The sequence below is a fragment of the Maniola hyperantus genome, chromosome 11 (assembly GCF_902806685.2).
Source record: "Maniola hyperantus chromosome 11, iAphHyp1.2, whole genome shotgun sequence".
NCBI classification, from domain to species: domain Eukaryota; kingdom Metazoa; phylum Arthropoda; class Insecta; order Lepidoptera; family Nymphalidae; genus Maniola; species Maniola hyperantus.
In genome coordinates, this window is record NC_048546.1 from 652,723 (window position 1) to 664,719 (window position 11,997).

Here is an 11,997-nt window from a genome sequence, read left to right on the forward strand (position 1 = left end):
CATTTAAGACCAACTTAAAAAAATTGTCAAGTAGCCTATTATCCTGTTATAAGTTACCTGTGCGAAACCGGGGCGGGTCTCAAGTAATACTTATTATAAATAGGTAGATACGCAAATATGTCTGTTTGCTAGCTTTTTACGGCCGTCTACGTCGTATTTGATGCTCAGAGATAACTTGCATTTCAGGGAATCATTTCAAGGATGACTGCATAGGCTACTATTGTCCCGGAAAATCAGAGTTCCCACGGGATTCTTATAAAACTTACATCCTCGTGAACGAAGTCGCGAGCATTATGTATTCGGTGGAGAGATAGCTTGCATCCTTAAGACAGGCATGGGCTACTTTTTATCCTGGAAGGTTCCCACGGGGTTTTAAGACGTATGCCTTCTATTCGGGAGGTCGGAGGTTCGATTCCGGGCATGCACCTCGTAATTTTTTGGAGCCAAGCAATTAAAATATCACTTGCCTTAGCAGTGAAGGAAACAATGAGCAAACGTGAGGAAACCGCATGCCTGAGTTCTCCTTGATCTGCTCAAAGGTGTGATAAGTCTTCCAATCTGCACTGGGCCAGCGTGGCAGACTATGGCCAAGCCCATTCTGAAAGGAGCCCGTTCTCAGTAGTGGGCCGATGATGGGTATGGTATGGCGCCTCTGTGCCCCCTGGGTTAGACGTGTGCGGCCGAGCCGACGACATACATTTTCAGTTTTAGCACTATTATATCTTCTGTGGTTATAGTAACGGCGTCGATTTTGATGTTTTTCTCAACTAAATTTAGAGTATCTGTATTATTTTCTTTTAATATTGCTAAAAAAAGGACTAAAAGTGTGACAATTTAAATAGGCTCACGACTGGGACCTTTAGTCACGAGGTTTGTTTTTATCTTATTACATTGGTTGCATTGGTAAGAGCAACCGCCGAGTTTCTTGCTGGTTCTTCTCGGTAGGAACGGCATTCCGAACCAGTGGTAAATTAAAACTACCTGACTATTCATAAGCACTTTTAAAAAGTTTACATGAATAAAAAACATTCTATTCTATTCTAAGAAAAAGATGCAAATACCCTAAAATGTATAGTACGAGGGAACGCCCCGCACTAACCCGGTGCGGGCGACCGCGGGTGTGCGAGGCGTCCCCCCGCTCCCGATTACCATCCTGCCCCCCGATTGTGTAAGAATAACCATTTCATCGCTATCGCAATCGTCAAGAAATTCTGCCCTTTGATTGGTTGATTCGCTGTTTACATTTTTTCACAGCCAATCAAAGGGCAGAATTTCTTGACGATTGCGATAGCCATGAAATGGTTATTCTTACACAATTGCGGGGCTGATCTCTCCCGCATTATAGTTGCGCTCAGAATCAGCACCGTCACGCGCGTCAGTCGCATCGGCCGCGACCAAAGGAAGTTAAAGGGTAATAAAATAAAATACATATTTGCTGAAAAGGAAATTTATTGAGAGTTATCTTTTTTCGTAGAAAATCGAATTACTTTTTTTCGATTTCAATATATTTTTTTCGTAAAGTATTAAATATGTTACAAGTGTTTCATACTTAACATTAGCTACTCTAGATTATAAAGATAAACCCGGCATAAGTAAAATTATTAGGAAACTAAAGAGTACTTTCAGATCGACAAGTTGACCGTGCGGTTTAGCAGTCATAACAAGATGCTAGCTCTAAAATAGAGACAAATGCATCTTAAGGATAAATTGTTATTAATTAATATGAATAAATATCTATTACTAGAAAAGTTAGTAATGTTTTTAATCATCAATCATCATGAACATCTAATAAATTAAGACAATCACTAATATTTACATACCCAAACTTAGTTAAGGACAAGGTACACATAAACTTATTATGATTAAAAAAAATTGTTATTTAAAAAAAAAAGTTAGATAGAGACTCGATTATTCATCGATATTAGGGCCGATTCTCTTACACAATCTCTAAACTAAACTAAATTAACAGGTCTAAATCTAGTGCTATCCTTTTCCGCAAGCAACATTATTAAAGGGATAGCAATGGATTTAGACGTGCCATTTTAGTTTAGTTTAGAGATTGTGTACAACGGAATTAGCTACATTGTCACCTTTAGTAAAACTACAATATGACTGCTATCATTTAAAGCTAAACATACGTGATAAAAGAAATCAAAAAATATTTAGTTTATGCATATTATTAATATGTATTTACGAGCACCCGTGCGAAGACGGTGGTGTCAGCTTCTAAAAAATATATTCTTGACATGAAATAAATTGGTTGTGATTAAACTACTAAACCGTGCGGCCAAGTGATGAATGTGAAAGGACATTAGAACAAAAATATAATCTTCACATTTAATATATTTAGAGAAAATTAGAAAATTAATAAATCTCGTATAACAACAACAAACAATAAATGGAGATAGAAACTCTGAATGGCAGAGAGGTGGTGGGTTCGATTGTAGAGATTGTCAAAGTGATATGAACTTACGTTAAAGGAAATTGCAAGCGTATGAAAGTATGGGACCAGGAATATAATATTATTGAAAGAGCTCTTATACCGTGATATATTGCTTATTTACATTAATTTATACTATATTACTTACACTTACATTAGATATGAAATAATATACAAGGTTATTTTAAAATCACATTTTAATATACGATGATTTATAAATATAAATTTTATAAATCATATCATTATATATTTTTTAAATGTTATACTTAGTTAATGGCTAGAATTATGGATGAAAATAAATTATTTTTCCATCGATGCTTTCAAAAAATTAAACAAATTAGTACTTTTTTTCATAAAGCTACAAATTATTAGATATGACAATTTTAAAAATCCGAAAAAGTTAAAATAAAAAAAGTTGTACATTTTAATTTCTTTACTGATAAATGCTTGTCTGTATTAAAAAAATAACCTTGTGTACTAAATATTTATTTACATAATATTTTCTAAATTATATTCCTGGTCAGCCTAACTACCTAATAAAAATAAAATAACTCCGTTTTTCTTTCTTACAATATAAGAATAATATAAATGAAATTAATGTGGATTGATTGCAATAACAAAATGGGGCACAAGATATTATTATATAATTTTAGCAAAGCAATGGATAGTTACGAATTGTTTGCTTTACGTACGATAATATTGTAATTATCATTTATTTAATTTGAAAAAAAGCAAAATTCTCGTTTGGGATGTTTTTGTCACGACTAGCTTAATATTTCCATCATATTATTATGATATTTCACAATAGCATTAAAGAATAACCTATGTTAATTCAAATTATAGGTTAAAAAATAGCAAATTATCTCAGCCCCACATTTATAAAGAAAAAAAAAATATTTACTAAGGCCATAAAAACCAAATTATTTTCTTCCGTATGCTAACTAAATTTTGACCGTTTTCTTATAGGCCTCTATACCTAAATTATATTAATCAAAATATATTAATTCTCTTTTCGGTGGACAATCGTATGTACAAGACGGGACTATAATATTAAGAGGACCTACTCCACTCCAACTAAATCCACTCTATCAAGTACAAGTCGTACAAAATTCTTTACTTCTTTTTTATTATTAAAATTTCTTTATAAGAAAACATTCTCTCACGAATTATTGTTGCGAATGTTTTATTACAGTCGCATTAGGGAGGAAACATATTTATAACACGTGTCTCCAACTGAATTTGACTCGACAAGCATCGCGTTTTATAAGAATGCATCTGACTACATATTATTGATCATTATGTGATAAATGCATAATGCAGTTGAAATAAATCACGAAATCCTATGTAACGGATTTCTTTGGGCACAAAATAAATCCTATTTAACGGATTTTTTTAAACGTGTTTCTTATTAACCCTATTTAACGCTTAAGATCACAGACTTTCAAATATAAAATAAAGTTGTAGCCCTAGAGAAATATTTTTCACACATTTAGAAATTTTTAACTTTATCCTATTAAAAAAAATAAAAAAATTGAATTTTTTTTCAAAGGGATCTTGAGGAATAGATCTAAGTAATAAATAAACATTTCCGACTTAAATTAGTAATGCAAAAAATACATAGGTATAGGTTTTATGTAACCAGATAATATGCTTTTCCGTTTTCGAAATTGCATATTGAGAAAGAAAATAAGAATTTTTTTACAGACCTATGAAAACTAATGTTAACTATTTAAATCCCCTCGATTCAAAATAATCTCAAGATCCCAAGGCCATGTTGTAGGTTTTTAATAATTTCTAACTACCTACATGACAATCGCCTTTAAAACGTTACTAACTTTGCTGTTACACACGGGACACCGTTTCGCTTTAGACCACACTTTGACAGCACATTTATAACAACAACAAATATGCGCTATCCGACCGTGAACGAAAACACCCGATTTCGGCTCCACCGAACAAACTATACACAAATCCTTGGATTCAATATCTAACTTTTCTTTTATCGTATTAACAATTACTTTTTTAGTTAATTTAACGTCCGTATTCTCAATAGTTAACGCGGGGTCACTAACCATTTTGACGAGTGGCATGACTTGTATGTCTTCATTTAAAATCGATTTACTTCTATCGGTAACGGATTCAGAATCACTGACCATTTTAGCGACTGGCCTCACTTCTATATTGTTTTTCAACATCAATGTAGTCCTATCGATATTCGTTTCTGAATTGTTCACTGTTTTAATATCAACTAAACTTCCAACTGAAATTTCGGTTTTAATATTGCATTTACTTTCAGATATCGCGTTAACTTTTGTGTTGCATTTTGAATTTGTCGATTCAGACGTATCGGAATCGGTATCGCTTTCGGTATCGGAATAATCGGTTTTGAATCTTTTGGCGTGTCTCGCGGCTGATTCGGTTCGGCGCTTCAAATGGGTTTTAATTAGAGTATTACCTGGGGTAGACGTTTTGAAAGATTTGGGTAAAACACTGTCTGTAAGAGAACTTTGGGAACTATGTCCCAAATCTTGTTGGCTCAACTCTTGGCTGTTGGCCACGGACTCCACTCCGGAATCCTGCGAGAGGGTACGCGGGAGGGATTCCGGTTCGATTGTCGTGCTGAGTTTGCGTTTACGCTTTCGCTTCGGTCTCGGTGGGAAGAAGTTTTTACGTTCCTAAAAATGCATTAGTTGTGATTTTAGAATGTGTTATATTTGATCCATTTTAAATTTTAGTAACAAATAATTTTAAACAACAATTTATGGAAACGACAACAATGGATGAAATAGCAATTGCCATGGCCCGATTCCATCTCAGACTACATCATGACTTCTGTCATCATTGCGTAATCAAGCGCAATAACAATATGTAATTTAAAATACTACAGTAATTATTAAAATGATTAGTTAACATATACCAATAACAGAGAAGCATCTTCCTTCGTGGAAACCACGAAGTCTGGCATGTGCTCCATGTAGTGAATGAAGATTATCTTTTCATCTCTTTTCACCTGTGAATCGAGTGGCTTAGGACATACCTTCTACGGTACATCGTTGTTTTCAGGACAAGTAGTAATAAAATCTAACTGTTTCCTTGTCCCACCTAAACTCCTTAACTTCCGTTCTATACCCTAAACTCATATCATCAACGTTATCTAAACCATAGATCTGTTGTAGAGATTTCCACTCTTCACGGTTTTGCAGCTCCCTGTGAATCATATTAACTTACCAACCCTGCAATAGCTCCCACAGCACACAGTATCTATTTTCTTCTGTAAAGATCTACCTTAAACAATGGTCTTAAATAGCACAACCTGTAGATCTCAAATTCCATCTTACTATCATTGCTGGATATAAAATATTTAACTTTTTTCCTCTATGAGCTTATGAAGGGATCTACCTTGAAGCCCTTATCGAAATATCAATACATGGGGTTGTTGTTTGCAGCCAGCAGACGTGCAGATCCATTTCACTGACACAATATCTCCATCTCTCTTCCTTTACAGGCGTCAGAGAGGGAACCTACCTTGAAGCATTTATGGTATCGGACAGGGTTGATGTTCTAGAGGCACAGCCAGTAATCTGCAGGTCTATACTGAAACAATATCTCTATCTGTCTGGCTATATATCCATCCCTGTTTCTCTGCGGGCGTCAGAAAGGGACCTACCTTGAAGCATTTCTCGCAGTATCGGTACATGGGGTTGTTGTTCTGCGCGCGGCAATGTGCGCACAGCCAGTAGTCGTGCAGATCCATCTCACTGTCACTGCTCGATGCGGTGAGCTCGGAGTCTGCAAGCTGGAGCTCCCCGTCATCGCCAACGGAGACTTCTATCACTTGCGTCGCTATTATTTCGTTCTGGAAATGAAAAATGACCATTCTAATCATCATCCTCATGCTCAACCCATCGCTTCTACTTACTATATTACTAGCACGTATCTTAAATAGTCTACCACGCTGGCCAAGTGCGGATTGGCAGACTTCACACACCTTTGACAACATTATGGAGAACTCTCAGACATGCAGGTTTCCTCACGATGTTTTCCTTCACCGCTAAGCATATTATATTAAATTACTTAAAACCATTCATATACAAGAAAGTTATTAATTTATTTTCATGATGTCAAAAATTTTCTTTTTTAACTAACAAGACTATGTTAAAAGTTAAATCAAAACAGAATAATTACAGATACGGTTATTCATGAAATTGAAATGTTCAGTTAAAATTTTGGCATGGTTCCTAGTTCGGAAATTTGTAGTATCCGAAGCAATTTTGAAAGCAACGACGTACAAATCGAAACAATTTTTGATTGAATAATTCATTTTTATTATTGACATTTTGTATACGTATCTAACATAACTAGTACAACAGTCGGTAAATTCAACTAAAATGATAAAAATTGTGAACATTTTTTTTTGTGAAACTATTTTTATCCGGGACACACACAGGTTGGTTCATTTGAACTTTTACTCACATCGCTGTGACCAGAAGAGTCCCCGGTAAGCGGCCCGTCGTCTTCGGGCGCCGAAGCTGGCTCGTACTCCACGCCCGCGTCGTCATCGCTGCCGAACCACTCTGTGTCACTCGTGTCGCGGACAAAATCTACAAACACCACAACTTTCAACAACATGTCAAGGCGAAGGTCTGCCATTATTCCCTTCGTAGCGGCAATCTTGTTCAGCAGCTGTATTCTGAGTTCTGACTTATGACCCGATGAACTTTTCAATACAATTTTTTAAATGCAATGTTTTTTTTTTGTTTCTCTTTTTTTAACTATATATTTTTTTGCACACGTTCCATCAGATTATTTCTATTTTTTTTTGCAATTTTTAACTTTTTTTTTTTTAAATTAACACAAAATTTTCATATTTTTTGTTAAAAGTTCTATCATTTTTTTTTACTTTTTTACCTTTTGTCTGATAAATGGCACTGACTTATCAAGACCATTCACAGTTAACCTTTTTTATATTTTTTCAACATTCCATAATTTTTTAAGTAATATTTTATCTTTTGTATTTTTTTTTTCTCTTTTTTTGTATCTAAATCAGCTACACTAGATTAATCTAAAACATGCACAATACTAACAAATAATGTAACAATATTTTGTCACTAATCTAAATTACTTATTACTAAACAAAATTCTAAACTTTAGTCAAAAATTACAATAATAAATTACAATCAGTGTGACAACAAAGAAATAATAAAATTCTTATATATTATGTTAAATGACAAGCAGACAGGCTACATTGAATTTCCCTTAATACATATTGTGCAAAAAAAAAAGAAAGGAAAATTTAATGTATAATCAAGTGAAGCATGATTATGATTAATGATGATTATGAGAAGCGTATTTCTGGCGTGATCATTCCAATCTTCAGTCCAATCCACACCCAGGCCCTGACTGCACAGCCGATCGCCAGGGCATCCAACAATCACATCTGACAATATTACCACACAAGGTTAATAATTCCAAAACATAACCATTCCATATCACTCCAAAAATCCACACAGAATGTATCTACATAATGATTCCTTAATCTAAATATATAAAAGGATTGACTGACTGACTGCTCTATCAACGCACAGCTCAACCTACTGGACGGATCGGGCTGAAATTTGGCATGCAGATAACTATTATGACGTTGGCATCCGCTAAGAAAGGATTTAAGAAAATACAACCCCTAAGGGGGTGAAATAGGGGTTTGAAATTTGTGTAGTCCACGCGGACAAAGTCGCGAGCATAAGCTAGTATTAGCATAAAATTTAATTATCCATAATGCGAAAGTGTGTTAGCTTTTCAAGGCCCAACAGTTAAACCGATTTTAATGAAATTTCGTACAGAATTAGCTAACATCCCAGGGAAGAACTTTAAATCCCAGAAAATTAAACAGTTCACACGGGACTTTTAAAAACCTAAATCCACACGGACAAAGTCGCGGGCATCATCTAGTTATTAATAATTATTGGGTTAAGTACATTTGTTATAGTTAAATAGTTTAATCAAAACTATCACGAATTAATTTAAACGAGGTAATAAAATATTTCGTGAAACTGCATAATATAAAAAAAAATGTTAGCTCTAAAAGCTATATAAATCTAAGGCAAAAATATAGTTTTCGTACTTTATAAAAAAAATGTTGCCGGCTCTAAAATTTACTTTGCCCTGTCGCGATAAGTGTAAACTAAATATTATGAAGACGCGAACATAATATTCTTATGACACCATGGCATCGAGTCAATTTTGTGGGAAACTCACTACAAATTAAAGGTCAAACTAATCTGAATAGAACACAGAACGAGATCATATTGTCTTGTCTTTATGAGCTATCTACCAAATCTACGAATAATCTAAATAATCCATACTAATATTATAAATGCGAAAGTGTGTATGTATGTCTGTCTTTCACCTGCTGTAGCTTTTCACGGCCCAACAGTTCAACCGATTTTGATGAAATTTGGTACAGAGTTAGCTTACATCCCGGGGAAAGACATAGACTACTTTTTATCCCGGAAAATTAAAGAGTTCCCACGGGATTCTTAAGAACCTAAATCCACGCGGACGAAGTCGCGGGCATCATCTAGTAGTCATAATTCTTGTACAATGGTACGGACTACAGAACCCTTCGTGTGCGAGTCCGACTCGGGTTTTTAAAAACGCGAAGTATTCACTCTCAGCTTTCTTTATGGACTATTCATGGGTCAATGACAGCTGCTACGTGATGCAGCGCGTGCGGCGCGACGCTCGCTGCAAGCCAACATGTTCCAACTAGTCTAAAGCTCTGCAGTCAATGTTCTGCCCAGCTGACTCACTTTACTGTGAATGGCACTAAACAAACAATGCACCCTTAGGGTCACCATACTACGAGCATTTTTAAAACGTATCCTATTTTTTTAATAAAATTGAATTTAATTTATGTTAACTAATATATATTCTAAGTCTATTTGACTAATTTCTTAAACTGGACACTTTCAAGTAAAGATTTTTATATAAACCCGTGTTTTATATTAAATTAGTTTTGTACTAATACAAAATTAAACATGTGTTTACATAATGACTGAAAATGATGTGAAACTACTCATAATCTAGTGTGCTATGACAAATACACAATTGTATTGTATTACCTCATTGTAATAAAAATATACCTAAGTTCAATAGAAAACCTCAATAGCTCGACAGTTAAAGAAGTGGACTGAAATCCGAAAGGTGGCAGTTCAAACCCTACCCGTTGCACCATTGTCCTGTCTACTCTTAGCACTAGCTTTACGCTTAGTTGGAGAGGAAAGGGGAATATTAGTCATGATAAATATGGCTAATATTCTTTAAAAAAATAAATAGAAAACTAATAAGTAATAAACATACATACTTTGATACATTTAAATGCAAAAAACATTAACTTAAATTAAAATTATAAAGGAACAGATACAAATCCTACTTCCAATACAATTATAATTTAATAATACTTAAAATATAGACTTATAGGTATAAAAAATAAATTACTTAATATTATTTAGGCTTAGTTATTAATTAATAAAAAAAGACATGCATAACAGTTCTGAATAAAAATAAATATAGAAGAACAGATTTTTCATGCAATATGCACAACCAAACATATTATTACAAGCATAAGAGTCGAAACAAGTTTGAATATGATTTGAAGAGTGCAATAAGAATATAAGTGCAATTATGATCCATACCAGTTTCTTTTCCCTGGATGCTGAATATGGTTTCTGTTGAGCAGCGTCGACTCCATGAAGGTTCTGCAAATCACATTTATAAAGGAAATTGACGAATTACTTAAAAAATTCTTAAAATACGAAATACTTAAAATATTTATCAATTTTTTAAGATAAAATAGAGTAATTTCTGCTGGAAACTCGGCTCGTTTGGACTGAGACTCCTTTTTGGAAGTTGGATAAAAAGTACTTGCAAGATTATCAATGAGTGATAACTTAAATAATATCTAATCAGTACTTTAAATTAAGTTCTTTTATAATAGACCAAAGCATTGGAATTAAGTATGAGAAGTAATATGTATACTCGTTTGAGAACAAAACTGGTTTCACTCTAGAGTAATAAGAATAAAAATTCTCACACTACAATCTACGCTACCTCACTTTATTACTAATAATAATACTATGGTAATATTGTGAATGAAAACAACATGCAATTGTAAAATGAACTTTCTTTCTGCTAACATAAGATCCATTTTGTGTTATCAGAAAAATGTACCTTTGCATAAAAAAATCAGCTGATTTTTAATAATCGCCATAAAAGATCAACAGACTAATGTGAAATATACTTTATAATCTAAAATTAGTTTAATAGCTTAACTCTATTTAATACTTTTATATCAAAAAGATTTAAAATATTATCAGCTACGTGGAATTTACAAACATAATAGATGCCCACTTATGTCAATAAACCAAAGGCGCAGCAAAACTTTAGTAAAACGTATAAAAAGTTTAAGAAGTGTAGCTTGGACACAGTTGTTTACTATAAGCGCATTTTTGTGGTTAGAATTGGTAGTTGGTACGAGGAAATCCCACACAAAGCTTTGGCTTGGCTTGGCCTTCACAAGCGCGCGATGCTACTGCAATTATTTTGGTAACTAAACACTATTAACACCGGTTAATAAACCACTTGTTATCACAAGATAAGGTATAGCTAACTTACCTGAAGAATATGATGCTGTTGTATTCATAATACGTTGACTGTCCAGGAAAAATTAGAGCACACAATTTATGCTCCTAACGTTTTGTTTTATAATTTTAGCGAACTCGTTTCACGTTAGGACTTGTTGAAGGAAAGTTTTGGATTTGACAGTGACGTGACGTAGTTAAAAGTTATTTGACTCTTGCAACGCTATTGCCTATTGGTTATTGCAACATAAATGTTTAGATTTTAACCAATTGACGCCGAGCAGTTAGCAGCCGTCTTGGAATAAGACCATAGACGAATAGAGAAGTTGTGGCTTACCATTACAAAAAAATATTTTCAGGTCTAAAATCTAATACAATTTTTTTATCATTTTAGCAATGAACCGTTGATTCACAATGTTTGTCATTTTTAACCGACTTCAAAAAAAGGAGGAGGTTCTCAATTCGTCGGAATCTTTTTTTTTTTTTTTATGTATGTTCCCCGATAACTCGAAAACGCCTAGACCGATTTTGAAAATTATTTTTTTGTTTGAAAGGGTATACTTCAAAGTTGGTCCCATTTCAATTTGGTGAAGATCTGATGAACATCTTCGAAGATAGATACTGGAACTCCTCAACGGATAAGAGTAAATTGCTCGCGATCAGTGTAATAGCTTAGTAAACAGTAGACTTTTAACCAGTCATAGCATAATTCCATGGGGCCACTAAAAATTGTGAAATAAAAAATTTTTACAAAAAAAATAAAAACCGACTTCGTTACACAAACACTAAAAATTGAAAAATAATTTAATTTATTACCGAATATATTATGTATACAAGAGTTAATATAGTTCCATAATAATATTTTTTGGGGTCGGTGCCAATGAGGTGCCATTGTGGAGTCCCATAAAAATATGAAGT

The 11,997-nt window shown here is 33.8% G+C and overlaps 1 protein-coding gene across 2 annotated transcripts; it reads right to left on the reverse strand.

Annotated features, from left to right (window-relative positions):
• Window positions 1-1,431: 1,431 nt before the first annotated feature.
• On the reverse strand, window positions 1,432-11,274 carry LOC117986554 (uncharacterized). 2 transcript variants are annotated; one of them, XM_034973395.2, is made up of 5 exons: window positions 11,114-11,274; window positions 10,135-10,197; window positions 6,914-7,041; window positions 6,108-6,296; window positions 1,432-5,115 (listed from the first exon to the last, which is right to left on the reverse strand). In XM_034973395.2, the coding sequence occupies exons 1-5, from the start codon at window positions 11,139-11,141 to the stop codon at window positions 4,243-4,245; spliced, it is 1,281 nt and encodes a 426-aa protein (XP_034829286.1). In that variant the 5' UTR covers window positions 11,142-11,274; the 3' UTR covers window positions 1,432-4,242. The 2 variants fall into 2 exon arrangements, with proteins under 2 accessions (XP_034829286.1, XP_069358035.1); XM_069501934.1 differs by having other exon boundaries at window positions 6,914-7,877; window positions 11,114-11,271.
• Window positions 11,275-11,997: the final 723 nt, after the last annotated feature.